The sequence below is a fragment of the Mesocricetus auratus genome, unplaced genomic scaffold, assembly GCF_017639785.1.
Source record: "Mesocricetus auratus isolate SY011 unplaced genomic scaffold, BCM_Maur_2.0 Super-Scaffold_100018, whole genome shotgun sequence".
NCBI lineage: Eukaryota > Metazoa > Chordata > Mammalia > Rodentia > Cricetidae > Mesocricetus > Mesocricetus auratus.
Window position 1 is genome coordinate 33,860,777 of NW_024429199.1, and position 15,189 is coordinate 33,875,965.

General features: G+C 38.4%; 1 protein-coding gene across 3 annotated transcripts in view; it reads right to left on the reverse strand.

Moving 5' to 3' along the window:
* Shprh (SNF2 histone linker PHD RING helicase) overlaps positions 1–14,743 on the reverse strand; it is a 65,031-nt gene extending 50,288 nt beyond the window's left edge. Inside the window, exons 1-8 of one of the 3 annotated variants that reach the window (XM_040758233.1) lie at positions 14,604–14,743; positions 12,066–12,715; positions 10,533–10,662; positions 8,308–8,526; positions 5,347–5,425; positions 4,255–4,405; positions 3,485–3,593; positions 2,668–2,924 (exon numbers count right to left, since the gene is read on the reverse strand). In XM_040758233.1, the coding sequence (XP_040614167.1) occupies positions 2,668–2,924; positions 3,485–3,593; positions 4,255–4,405; positions 5,347–5,425; positions 8,308–8,526; positions 10,533–10,662; positions 12,066–12,683 (1,563 nt within the window). In that variant the 5' untranslated portion in view covers positions 12,684–12,715; positions 14,604–14,743. Of the gene's footprint in view, positions 1–2,667; positions 2,925–3,484; positions 3,594–4,254; positions 4,406–5,346; positions 5,426–8,307; positions 8,527–10,532; positions 10,663–12,065; positions 12,716–14,238; positions 14,379–14,499 lie in introns of those variants that run through there. The other 2 variants (XM_040758234.1, XM_040758235.1) reach the window with 2 other exon arrangements.
* Positions 14,744–15,189: the final 446 nt, after the last annotated feature.

Consider the following 15,189-nt stretch of genomic DNA (forward strand, 5'->3'; position numbering starts at 1 on the left):
TCTCAACAGCTCGCTGAATAGTAAAAAACAAAAGCATGATATTACAAAGGGCATGTAACACAGATGAGGTGTGACAAAAAGGTAGGTGACAGGAATAACTCCCTGAAAAAGGTGTCAAAACTAAGGGCAAACAGAAGAGTCAGGATATTAATACAGAAACACTGGCACTGACTGGAGATTTCCCCTTGGGATGGCAGCAGGATTACAAAAGCAGAGCTCAATGCAGTTTTCTGTGTTACCTGGGCACAAGTTGGACACTCCCTATTCCACGAGATGAAGTGTACATTTGCATGTATGTGTGTGTATGTGTGAGTTTATCTGTAGCCAAGCAAAAGACTTTCATAATTTGATCTGTTGTTAGTAGTCCTTCCTTGATAATGTTTATATGTATTGTATATTTTTTCTAAAAGCAAATTGAATATACTAGCCCAATGAAAACAATTTTACACCAAAATATAAAAGTTTTATAGGTTGATTGCATTGGAACATAACTTTATATATATAAAGCAAAAAAACCCTTGAAACATAAATAGGTATATATAACATTTCTAAAGTTGAGAGCAAAGTTTATAACTGTAGACAGCGTAACAGTAGACAAATTATCTTAAACTCCAAGGCACATGAAACCAACTAATTTTAAAGTTCATCCCATTGAGTATTTCTAATGACTCAACCATATTTCTCTGGATTCCAGGGTAACTGAAATGAAGTTATGGTTAGGAGCTAGAAGTCACTGTCATAATGCTTTCCCTCACTTGTTTTTTATGTTTGTCGGCAACCTTTGAAAGGTTAATGTGAAGGTAGGATCTACCCATTTATTCTGTATGGCAAGAAGTGGGGTGGGTAGTTTTTGGTCATTTGATGGGTTATGGATGTTTGTCATTGTTTAGGGAGGTTGGTTACAAGTTCTTAAACTGAAACAAAGGATATTAGATTCAGGGATCTCTTTCTGAAGGGCAAAAGTAGGGATATAATATAGAAATGATAGGATAAAAAGAAAGATTGTTGAGCCTACTTTTAAACAACCACTGGTCTCAAATATTTTATATTGGTATAAATTTTTGTATGATAGAATTTTTTTATTAATTTTTAATTTAAATTAGAAACAAGATTGTTTTACATGTCAATCCCAGTACCCTTTCCCTCCTCTCTTCCCCTGCCCCCCACCGACCCCCTATTCTATTCCTTTTCTGCTCCCCAGGGAAGGTAAGACCTTCCACGGGGGTATCTTCAAAATCTGTCATAATATGATAGAAATTTAAAGTTATTTTTGTTATACTATACATATATTTCTATTCTTGTTGAAGGTATTATACCTATGCAGCATATTTAAAAATGTAAAGTTTTAGTCTATGAAAGCTCTTTAGGATAATAAATACAAGTTAATAGTTATGTATAACTATCAAACTTAATAGTCATGCTAGGTATGCTTTCAAGGTCATACAGAGATATTTTAGATAGCAAGATGATCTTCCAACAGTTTGAAGACCTACAGAATATGACATTTAAAATGTTTTAATAATGTAAGACTTTCCATGACAGTGAGACATGTTTATGCCTGAAAAAAAAAAAAAAAGACGATGGGCATCAAGGAACTTTCATATGGAGGTTTGCTTTCTTTGTGGCAAAAGCTAGCCATCTGGGCAAGAAACTGCCCTTGCCTCAACTACTGACAGTATGCTGTCCATATTGGATTAAGTAGGACATAAAAGAAAGTGACTGCCAAATTTTGCCAAGAAAGTCCTTCAAAATTTTTGCTTCATGGGAAAGTCTGTCAGATATTTTAGGCCCATAGGTCAAAGATGGATGCTCCAATGTTACAGATGCACCTAGGGGTGACTGTCCAAGCAGACAGATATGTCTTTTCTTAGTTTTAGAAATTGTTTACTATGTACTTCCTGTTTGCTCAGATAGTATTTTATCCTTCTTGAGTCTTTGAAGGAGATTGAAGACTAGATACAGTTTTACAGTTTTCCTTGTTACCAAATTCAGAAAAGAAACTTACATAAGTGATGTAAGTTTACAAGGTTGAGAGAGATAAAAGCTTACATTGTTTATTTAAGAAAATGTTTTGAGGTCTAAAAAGATAGTTTTAAAATGGTAATACAAGTTATGACAAAAAATGGTTTGGGTATAGAACTTTGGACTTATCAAGAGAGGATAAATAATGGAATATTTTCTCTAAATTTGCCAAATACAAATGGACTCGGCATTGTAATTCTTACCTGATAACTGTTCTTATTGTATATAGTTTTACTGTGTTAGGAGTTAAAACTTTCTTTCTTCCTTCCTTCTTGATAAAAAGGAGGGAATGTTGCGGAATATTCCTATACAGTGTGTGAAGACATGTCACTGTGATTGGCTTAATGAAAAGATAAACGGCCAATAGGCAGGAGGTATAGGTATAGGTGGGACCTCTGGACACAAAGAGCTCTGGGAAGAAGGAGTCATGAGTGGATGTACAGAACAGACATGTAGGAGAGGTAAAAGCCACAAGTCATGTGGCAACAAGTAGATGAATAGAAATGAACTAATTTTAAGTTATCAGAGCTGGTGGGATAAGCCCAAGCTACAGGTCAAGCTTTCATAATTAATATAAGTCTCTCTGTCATTTTTTGTGAGCAGGCAACCCAAAGAAAAATCCATTTACAAGTGTAATGCTGTTACCTGCTTTTTTGTTTTATCACAGATATCTTCTTCTTTGTAGTTCTTCCCAAGTGTAAAAGTCCCAGAGAAACCATGCCCTTTGATCTGTTTCACAAGACCTTCAAAGATTAAACATTTCAGCATTCGCTTCAGAAGACTCCGATTCCGCTGAACATCGTATCTGTATATGGAGCTAACATACTTATAGATAGAAAGAATAGAAACTCCTTTCTTCCCATTCAGTTCTTTCACAGCTGTTAGGATCATCACACGTGTAGCTAAATATACAAATGGACAGACAAAAGGATATACTAATTACTCAAAATAACTAAAATGAAATGAAATCAATCTTAATCTGCATTAAGTACTGGGTTAAGAAATAAAAGACTTAGGGCAGTCTAGTACCATTCCATAGAATTTGTTATAAAAAATTTACCTTAAATTAAGGGGAAAAAATTACTGTAACAGAAATAATATAGCAAAAGATTACTCAGGCTAATTTGTTAGTTTGACAAAACAAGAATCATTCAAATTATAAAATAAAATCTCTTGAATACCCTAGCATATGCTATGCTACCATTGCTAAAGAAAATTCATCTGTTAATACAAATTGTAGCTACACTTAAAAAAAAACAAAACTGAAGAAATTCAAATATAATAGACTGAACTAGTAGTATGGGGACTACTTATTTTTGTTAACGTAACTTGTAGCCATGCTCTTATGTTAAATACACACAACTGAAAAAGCAACTAGCCATGATGATTAAGACCTTTCTGAGGACAGTACAAACTACATTAACAATCACTGTAAGGAGCTATTTGAAGAGACCATACTTACGGGGGCAGTGAACTTTTTCTTTTGGTTCATATTCTGTATCCTGGATTTCTCTATTTTTTACTTTTCCTCTGGGACAGTGAGATGGGATGAAATAATTCACCACTTTTCCCTGAAATACATGACATTTGGTAACTGAAATACTTTGTACTCAATATTCTAAGTTATTATAATTAACCCTTCTAAATAGTCATATACAACTATAAAAGAAGGTGATAACTAAATGTCATTCATTATATAAACTTCTTTTTTTACTTTGTAGGTTGAAACTAGCCATCATTTTTTAAGTTGTGTATACTATTTACATTACCTAAATGTAGGGAATTTCTAAAAGTAACTTAAAAATCCGTTTTAAAACAGAATTGACACTCTATTACTACTAAGCCATCAGTCAGTAAGTTCTATTTATCAGAATCTGAGGTTTATAATCATAGACAAGTCTTAAGAATATTCAGTGGCAATATGGACCTTATAGTATTGACAAGATATATGAAGCAGCAGTAGGACATATTGTAAAGGAGTTCTTTGCTAACTAGCTGGTACACTGGTAACTTACCACATATCCTATTATTAATTCATCTATATAACTTCAGAAAAACCTGGGAAACCAACATCCCATTCTTTGAGGTCACTTGAAGGTAATCAAACATGAACACAAGCCACTGAATGCACAGAAGGGGTCAACTTGAGGGCCAAGCAAAAAAATGTTCACTGTAAGGTCTCTTGACATCCTGTGTTCCCATCCTCTGGAGCACTGCAGTATTTCTTTGTACCTCAGGAAGAGTGAGACCGTCCTGTTTGACATCTTGTCGAGTATGTGTCAGAATCAGAGCCAGAACCTCCACTGTCTTTCCAAGACCCATCTCATCTGCTAAGATTCCACCAAGCAACTGTGGTCCAGCATGTGGGAAATCACGAATGATGCTAGGGAAAAATACAATCCAAGAATTTAAATAAAACCTATGCTGTCCTTTATTAGTATTCCCAAAGAAAATAGAAGAAATGTATAAAACTAAGTTTATCGAAACTTCATTTAGGAGAAAACAATTCAAATTTACAAATCATAGATAACAGGAGCGAAATAACAATAATTAAGCAGACAACCAAGTCTGTAGAAACAAGAATGGTGCTGGTACATAATCAACATTGTATCTCTTCTATAATTAAAGAGAAGTGTTATACAGGCTGGCAACATGGCTCAGCAGGTGAAGGTTCCTGCCACCAAGTCTTATGACAAACATGAGAGGAGAGAACAGATGCCTGCAAACTGACCTCTTCCTTCACAGCTGTGCCATGGCTCCTTCCCTTCCCTGGCCACAGAATAAATATATGTAATTTTATACTCTTTATTGTCTTTATGAAACTGTGATTAAAAATATAGGTCAATAAATATTGACTTCTTATTATGACTAGAGATTCTTATATTTCTTTTACCTATAAATTGATAAATTTAATGAAAATGACAAAAGTTGGCCTTTTATAAACAAAATAACATTAGTACCTGAGACACAAATCTCCTCACTCCTTCATTCTTTCCCTTTCTGAGATAGGCTTTCATTATATAGTCCTAGCTGCCCTGGCCTCCAACTGAAAGGTTTGCCTGCCCGTGCCTCCCGAGATGCTGGGATTAATGCATATGCCTCACCATGTCCAGCCATCTTTGTCAGTATGATAACTCAGCAGCTTCTGTCTATCATGATAAATCCATTTACTGAAAAATGACAAGTGCTTTTATTTCTGAGTCTATCTTCGGTATAGAAATACATAGCAATTTATCATTCTTCAAGACTGTGAACATGTGTTAAAAATCTCAAAGATTTTACTGTATATATTTTAAAAATCAAGTTTATAAAATTTTGCCTTACCAGCCTGTATATGGATTATAGTAGAGTTTCAAACCATCAGGTGTAACAATTTCTCGCCACAAGAAGTGCAGGGAGTTGTCTAAAGAAAAGTATAACCACATAAGAGTCTTTGTTTTGACTTTTTCCGGTTACATATTGACACTAAAATGAAACTAACAGAATGGTGTGGGACACTGACTCAGAAGACCCGTGTCCTTGAGAAAGCACACTCAGGAAAAGTCACACATTTGCCTTTCACTTAGCAAGTGGGAAAAAAGCTGCGGTCCTCTCCTGTTCTCTTTTAAAAATATTCTTCTATTTGCCAGCTTCCTTTGCTTTGGTACAAATCCATATAAGCAAATAACACAGAAACTGCTGAGGGTTAACAGGAAAACTAACATACAGCAACAACTCAACCTGATAGGGTTATCTTTAATAAAGCACCTAAGAGGTGAACAACGTCTTTCTTAATAAAAATGGACTTTTTCTCGCACAATGTATTGATTAAAATTTCCCCTCCCCAAACTCCCAGGTCCTCCCTACCCACTCAGATCTACATCCTTCCTTTCTCTTATTAGAATACAGACATCTAAAACAAAAATTTTTAAAATAATAAAAATCAGATAAAAACAGAAGAAAAAGAGCCAAAGAAAAAGCACAGTAAGCACATTTAGACACAGACACACAAGCTTGCACTTTGCACACACAGAAATTCCATAGAAGTACAAAACCAGAAACCCTAATATATATGAAAAGGTCCTGACAGGGGGAGAGGGGAGCTGTGACAAAGCATAACATGCATTATGACATAAAGATAAAAATGCCACTGAGCTCATTTTGTGTTGATCACCTACTGCTAGGCATAGAGCCCGTCCTTAAGATTGCTTTGTATACTAGTTGAGTCTGATGGAGAAAACTAATTTTTCATTTGCACATTCAGAGAAAGATTCTGAGTTACGGGAGCCCAAATAGCTCAGCTGGTAGAGCATGTAACTCTTAATCTCAAGATCATGAGGTTTAAGTCCCATGTTGGGTAGTTTATCATTTAGCAGGGTTGTGGTGGTTCACACAGGTAGGATTTGCTTCAGGAAGTAGAGGCAAGAGGATCACAAGCAACTTTAAAATAACTCAATAGACCTATGCTATTTGGCTCTAACATTTATCTTAACTGTAGTCAACCTGTTTTATGGACTAGAGTGTGAAAAGAAAATCACACTTCACTTAGGAAATAGAAAGCTCAAACTGTAATATTTAAGCATTGCATTTATCTCAACCATCTTTCTCAAGCGGTCTTTTCTCTTCAATCTTTTACTTTATCAAAGACAAAGTCAGTCTCTATTGACCAATGAAATGAAAATAATCTCTAAGAAAATAAAGATGACATAGGAAAAGATACAGTGTTTATAATAGGAAAAATGCCATCCAGGGGAAACCACACAGGGCAGAGGAGCTGCTGAATGTCACATGGGGATTTCATCCAGAAAATCTAGTCTATACATTAAAAAAATGAGTTCCTCATATACACAGTATAGACACACCTAAAAAATGTCATATAAAACGAAAGAAAATCCTTGTTCAAATTGTGTGCATGTGTAAAATGATTCATTTTCCCCTACCAGGCCAAGCTATGGTGGCAATGGCTGCCTCTTGAAGGGTTAGAACCCAAGCTGACTGGGTCATAAGCAAATGTCATAAGACAATGGAATTTTCTGTACCAGTACTACTTCACAAAATGTAATTTACAGTTTTATTATAAAATAAGAAACAAATGAAATAATTTTAACAGTATACTTTACCCTGATAACTAAAATATTTAAAGTAACCAATACAAAAATTAAAGGGTTTTACAATGTCTCCTTTTTACAGTACAACAGGAAATCCAGTGTGCATTTTAAACTCACAGCAGATTTCAATTTGGAAGTTCATATTTCAACTCTCAAGAACCATATGGAACTAGAACTTAATTTGGCACAAGTCCAGTTCTGTGTTAAATGGTGCTATGGTTTGGATCTGATATGTTCTCCAATGGCTCATATGTTGAATGCTTGGAGGTAGAGGCCTAGGCAATTGACACTGTCCAAAACAAAAACTTAAAAAAAAATAATATATATATAATATATTATATATATATTGCTTGAAGAAGTAAGTAATATCATCTGCCACTGAGTAAATCCATTCAGGAAGAATCAAAACTAGTTAATAACTAATTTTATAAAATAGTGTAAAAATCTCAATTTTGTCTACTCATTTAAAAATAACTCTGGGCATGGTGGTATTCACTTTTAAGGCCAGCACTCAGGAGGCAGAAACATGAATTCTCAGTAGAGTTTAAGGTCAGCCTGGTGTAAACAGTGAGTTCCAGGACAGCAGTCAAAGACACTGTCTCAAAGCAAACAAGCAAAACTATTACACCTGCCAATAAATTTCTTGGTTTTATTTATTTTGTGGGGCAATCAAAAAATATAAATGAGGAAAATTAGTCACATTTGCAAATCTGCTCTGTTGCTAACATTTATTGTCATTAGGAAGTTCCTTACACATAATTAATTAAGTTGTAAAAGCAATCCTATGTTGACAAGTCATGATTTTTCCCCCTCTTGCTTCCTTGCTATTGCTGCTTCTTGATAGCATGGCACACAGCCCAGAATGGCTGGCCTGAAATTCATATTGTGGCCTGGGATGACCTGAATTCCTCATCTTCCTGCTACTACTTCCCAAAATGAGATTACAAATAGGGACCATGATTTAAGCTTATTTCTTACTTTTAATATATCCCAATTAAGGCTGAAGGAAAAACAAGTTTAAACTTAAATAAGGACAATCACATATTTTTCTAGGTTTCTATTTTGAAAGACTTCTTAGAAAACCACTGTCTTTCCAGTATGATTACTTGCCATCATCCCAGCACCATGCCCCACTATTAACTGTCTTCAACACTGTGCCTCCCATCAGTGAGCCCTTCTTTAAGTGTCTTATACTTGCCACCAGCAGGAATGCTTCTGAAACGCTCTTGTTGTAGCATCCAGTTTACTGCCTCTCTCTGATACGGTCTCAGTACTGGGATCAATGCAGGATGCTGGACATCCACTTGGATGGGCTGTGTTTCTTGCTGGTGTGCTTGCTTCACAAAGCGATAGAGCTCATCAATGTCCTGGCCCTCTGGCTCACTCTCTGACTCCTCCTCATCTTCTTCCAGCACATCTGTATGCCCAACAAAGGTACTCATAGCAGGATCTGCATTGTAAGTCACAAGCAATTTTTTTCTTCCCCTCCCACACAGTATTTCCAAATACTATTCTGAATTGGCTTCACATCCGAAATCCTCATGCCTCTTTTGTGAGGGCTGGGAATGTAGATGCATGTGCTACAAGGCCCTCTAGCCACTAGTCCTTTTGCAGGAAACCCAAGCACCCATTCATCTCCACAGTCCTGCTCAGGGTGATCTGTGGCTGGAAATCCCTCCCCCCAAAATATCTACCCATACCTTCTTCAAAATAGTTCAAATGCTTCATGGTACCAGTGTTCTCAGTGTTCATGTGCTATTTTATGCTTTGGCTATAACTATGTGTTGTAATCTCTCTGCTTTCTCAATCTCCTAGATGTACCTATCAAAGTTCCCCAGAGAAACTGACATGTTCTGTTCTCATAAGAATTGAATATGTACTTCATCTGTGATTTATAAATTACCTTATTTCACTTTTACATCTTAACATAAAAAAACCTTATATTTTATGCTTATTAAGACCAGAGTTCTCATTAAGTTATCAAGTTCAGAAGAAAGAGTGCACCTCTGGTGGCAGCAGTAGCTAGTGAAGAAACATGCTGAAAGTCACATTTTACTGGATGAACACAACTGCCCTGTAGAAGACTCATACTATAACTTGAACAAAATAAAAACCCTAAACACACTTGCATTATTCTTTCAATGTAAAGAAATGAACCATTTTTATTTCCAAACTATTCTCAAAGAGCACATGGTAAAACTACATGGTTTTACAGAACATACCTAACAGGTTCAATTACAAAGAGTGTACTTACTGAATAATCTACAAATTATTTTCAATACAAAATATCATATAGGATTTCCACAACCACAGTGTTTAGCTATGTATTATTTCATATCATTACCACAAAATAATTAACATAACCAAGTCTTGATATCTAAGCTAGAAATTTTCCTTCCTAAACACTAGCAGTTTAAGCCTATTCCACAGTAGCTGGCTAAAACTCTTACAACTAAAAAACTTCTAAATGTACTTGACAACATTTATAATTCTGAAACAAGATATTTTATTCCCTGTAACTCTAACTTACAAAATAACTTACTACTATTAGTATTGTGAAGTTTTGAAAGAATGAGCTATGGCATCAATTTACCCACTATTTCCAAAACATTCTAACATGAAAGGTTTTATAGTGCCGAGGCTGTGGCTCAGAAGTCCAGCACTAGTCTAGCATGTGTGCAGTTCTGGGTTTGACATCTAGCACATAAGGGAAAAAAGGAAAAAAGGAAAGGAATGGGGATAGAATATCCTACAAATTGCACCGAAATACCAGACATGCTATGCTCTCCACCGTAACTTAAGAGAATCTGAGCTGTTTTCTCCAGCAGCACTGTTGGGTGCAATACAGCCAGTACCTTGTCTACCAGTAGCAGACACTATTGGACCACCAGTGCTTTCTGGGTCTGTTTTTCTCTACCTCTGAGTTATATTCTCTGATATTCACAGGCCCTTAGCTGCAGTTCTAGCCAAGGATTTCAAGTCCTACCAACGAACTACAATATCATTTACTATGTATAAAAATCCTGGCTCTTGAGATTCTCTATCAGAGTACAAAGGTGGGGGAGATTAAGGACAGCAACAATCTCTGGCTATTATAGAGGAAAAAGGGAGGGAAGGAGAGGGAAGGAAGGAGAGGAAGGAAGGCAGGGAGGGAGGGATCCAGTTCAGCTGTGTTTTGACTGCCTTTTGATTTTGTGTATTAATTTTGCAAACATTTCTTGAATGCTGGACACAATGCTAAGCAAATACTGTGAAAAAAACAAATATCAGTGAGGGCATTCCAATAAGATTTTGTCAGATAGTACTATATGAAGATCATTTAAGTTTCTTCATTTTTTATTATTTATTTTTTAATTTGTTATACATACAAGTTGAGGAAAAACAATGCCAAAATGCAATTTTGAAGTTTACTTTAATAATTACCTGGAATAATAAAATTATGTAACTTTTCCATCACTCTCTTCATGAGCTGATTGAATTTTTTCATTCTTGAACTTGCATCACTCATAAAGTCTAGTCTTGTTAGACCAGCTTCCAAGATAAAAATTCCAACCTAAAAAGAATTTAAAGCTTTACTAGGAATATACCATTCTTTATAAAGACACAAGAAAACATCTTGAGAATCACTATTTCTTAAAAAAAAAAAGAACTGAGGGTTTTTTTTTTAATGTATATGGATATTTTGTCAAATCTTTTTTAAAAATGGAAAGTCTTTATGAGGCAGCATAATAGTTTAATTTTTAAGGTTTCTAATAGCAGACAATTCACTTTTTTCACTACTCCAACTATCCTTGGCTAAACTCCCTACTGACTGAAATCCTTTACTTCTTTTTCTGAAATAGAAGAATCCAGTAACATTACACAGTAACAAGTGAATTACATTTCACAACTGTATGTGTTTGCCTTTTGTTCACCTGGAAATGGCTTATTGTGGTAGCGATAAATATTTACATTTTTATAAAAGTCAAGGTCAAAGAAAATTCAAGAGATTAGGATTTGATTTTAAGGGTGGAATACAGACACACAAGCCACGAATTCTTACATTCCTGCTGTCACTCAGTAAAATACTGTTCCTCAAAATCAGTAGACAGGGAATTGCATGGTTATGAGTTTCACTGTCCGGGGAAAAGTTAGCTGATGTATGTTTCCAAACATTCTCTATTCTTTAGATTATTTTGAAATATATCTATGGCCACTCCACTCTTAACTCATCCGATCTCTCCAGAAATAATAATTAGACCAACTGATAAAATTGCTTTTAATTTAAGAAATGTGCAAGAAAAACATTAGGTACTAGGCACTTTAAAAGGCAATACCTCACAGTTTAGCAAGCAGGAAAATCCAAAATGTAAATGCAGTTCAAGCAGCCAAAGAAAAAAGACAAAGAAAACAAGCAACAAAATGGAACAAAACCCAAAATATATATTAGATATTCTGGGCCAGGGTTTGCACCACCATGCCTGGGACACAAGAGAACAGAATACCAGAGAATGCCACATAGTTAGTAAAGAAAATAATCTGGGCAGCGGGAACCGAGAAAAGCACAGACAGAAAGACAGAATCTGCTTGGGAAACAAATTAATTTGGAATTTCTGGAGCAAGATAAAAAGCAAAGTGACAAAGGGTAAGGTTCAATGACATATGACAGAAAGCTGTGTGTCAGAGCAGGAAGGCTATATATACTAAAAGTTCTACAATCAGCAAATTAACTCATCACACCACTTCTGAAACAACGTAGACCAAAGTAAGTAACAGCACAGAGGCAGGAAGGAAAGCTCAGGAGACTCTGCTTAGGGAAGTGCCACCTAGGCTAGAAATGATCACAGGACGACTGTTATTTCAAGTCCCATACAAAGTGTTCTTTGAAACAATAATGGGAAACTTATTGCTGGGCCTTGAGACTTTCTAAGATAACTTCAATGTAGAACCTTACAAGACATGACAGAAACTGAGTACCTTGATGGTGTGATTTCCTTCTGGTCTCTGATAAAGTTTTATTCCTCTTTTCTTCTGCAACCAGGCCAAATCCTCTAACATGTTGCTACTGAAGGATGATTCCACTCGAAGACCCTTGCCACAAACACCGGTCGACTCTTTGCGCACACTTTCTTGCATCTCGGCATCTTTACATTCTGAATGGACATAGATCAGGAACTGATTGCTTGACTCTGAACTCATCAATGTAAAACTCCTTTCAGAAAAATGTTCAACTAAACTCTCTTCAGGGGCAAGGTGAAGAGCAAAATCTCCCAGAAATGCTTTCCAAGAATCATCAACATGATAAGGAGAAATCGTAACATTCAACTTTATAGACAACCAGGTGGTCTCTTTTTCAGTGGATTCTAAGGTGCTCACAGCCTCTGAACGCCTCTTCTTATCTCTGTGGACCACATCTTCAGGAGGGTCATCATCTACGGTGATGTAATCAGAAGCGTCTGCACCTGAGCAGGGCTGCTCCTCAACAATCAAGGAGAGCGGTTCATTCCTCAGATCTTCAAGCATGTTCCAGTGAAGCTGCCGCCGCCTTTCCTCATTGACCTTCACTGGGGGAGCGCATTTCCTTCGGCTGCTCATCTTCACACCTTCTTGGTTAGTGGATCTGAATTCTGAATGACAAAAGGAACAGTGGACTTGAAACAGGAAAGAAACCCCAGAAAACTATGGCAACATAGGATAAGAACACCCTAGAGTCTGGCTAATGACTCTGACCAGTTGCAAATCCAAACTCAAGCACAATTAACAACATACATTTGCTGTGAAGGTTACCAACAAAGAGATAATGTATCTTTTATGAAGAACTACTTTCAAACAAAAACATTAACATTGCGCTATCCATGCTTACTGCCCAAATGTGCATTACTTTGGTTGGGCCTCACTTCTCTGCGGGATATTTCTAGGCGTCTCACAAACAAGACCATGACTTCCATTCACAGTGAAGATATCATTTCCTGGATCCTAATCCAGTTCTTTATCTTAACAATAACCCCGTGATATCAAGCACATTTCTTAGAAGGCCTTACACAAAACATGAAAGCTGTTATATAATGTGAAATCTTCAGAGACACACATAGAAAAGAATAGATACATTTTAGAAAAGACTTAAGTCAAATAATAGCTGCTATGGTTTGGCTGTAAAAGACCCCCACAGAATACCCTGTTAGAACTGATCCCTGGCTGGTAGGACTGTTTTGAGAGGTTCTGGCATAGTTACTTGCTGAGCCTAGAGGACCAGCCTCGTTTCCTGTCCTGTTTTCTTACCTACCCAGATGTGAGCAAACAACCTCACCCTCACTGTCTTCCCCATCACGATGGGCTGTTCCCTCAACTCCCTGTGTTTTTTTTTCTTCTCTGCTATTTGGTCACTTCAAGGAGAAAACTAACAGGCAAGAAACACATTAACCATCACGATCTCATGTATCAAATAGGTTGTACCAGTTTCACTCATCTTTAGTGGAAACATTTAGTTAAGAGACAACTGTGCAAAAGAAAACAAAGTATACAATTACACTTGACGGACAAAACCTAGGAAGACAAACCCCTCAGAAAGCCGGAAATAAAAGCTTGTATCAAGTGTTAGTTGCATTTAAACTCACACCACTGCTGGAAAATTCCAATGTGTTTTACAATCCCAAAGCATTCAACTTTTGATTGATCCTTCCAATAGTTTAGAATGCCTTAGAAATACCTTCTTTTTTAAGAGAAAAAAAAATGGGAGAAAGAAAGTGACACACACAACGCCTTTATGGATTAACAGATAGAAAGAATAGGAGGGGTTGCTCAGACAAAGCGTGACAACAACCACGGGACGTGGGCACCCACACACAGGCGCAAAGAAGACAAAGAAAAGAAAAACACGTCGTAGGAAGGGAGTGGGTGGGGAGGAGACTTCGCGTGACAAATTCAAGCCACTTGGACTAAAAGGCACCAAGTCCTAACACGACCGCACTCAGAGAGGGCACCTTAACCATAAACCCACATCTTCCTTCGCTACTGCAGAGCCAAAGCGCACACTGCGTGCGCAGGAGCCGGGGTGGCTTGGGAAGCGACCGCCACCCGTCTGTCGCCGAAGGCACCCGAGAACTAGCCGGCCTGACTTGCACCCCTTCGGGCCACCCGCAGAACCACGCACCAGCCGCCTGGGCTCTGCACGGTGCCCGCCTCGGGCACGACCAGGCGCAGGGCGGCCGCCCTCGGTCACCCTCCTGGGAGGAACCTGCTGCCTAGCGCGGGATGCTCTAGCTCCCGGGGGGAACGGCTCGCGACAGGTCCCGCCAGGCCGCTCGCTCGCCAACCGGGAGCTCCGCAGGAGCCCTCGGGGTTTCCCGGTGGCCCCGAGCCAACTTGCCTGCGCGACCTCTCACCTCTGACCCCCACAGCCACCCCGGCCTACCTCAGCCGGTACCCGAGCGCCCGTCGCCAGGCCTGGCCCTCCTCACACACTGCAGACCCCAGGCCGACATCCGCCACAAACACACACACACACCACACACACACCTGCCGGAGCCGCGCACGCGCGCCGCGCGCGGGGTGGAGACGGGCGCCCAGGCCGGAAACCACCGCGCCCCCTGAAGAGCAGCGTCGGGCCCCGCGAACGCACAGGACGCCCCGGGACGCCCCGCCCCTTTCTCCCACGCTGGCTTCAAAAGGCGCTTCTGCGCAAGTTCCGTCCCTGAAGTCCCCTGGGAGAAGACCGTTGAAGTCTCGCGATGTTTGTTTCCATCGCTCCCTCTCTTTCACCCGGCCTCCCGTGGCATAAGCAAACATGGGATGGGCGGGGACTAAAAGAAGGGGCCGGGGCTCCTCCCCAGTGGGGGCGGGGCTCCTCGCAGTGCGGGCAGGATGATGGGAGTTGTGGTTTTAATAGAAAAAAAAAAAAAAAGGCTTGCACTACCCCCAACAAGTCTGCAGGTTAGGGGTAAAACTACTAAAACAAAATGCAGAGAAGATGTCTCCAGAAGCATCGCAGAATAAGCTAATAATAAGGTCCGAGCGAAATTTATTCTTGCCAAGAAAAATGCTAAGGCTTTTAGATGTTTAAGCAGCTTAAGAGAAATTGTTCGAGCTATGCTGAAGCTGGCTG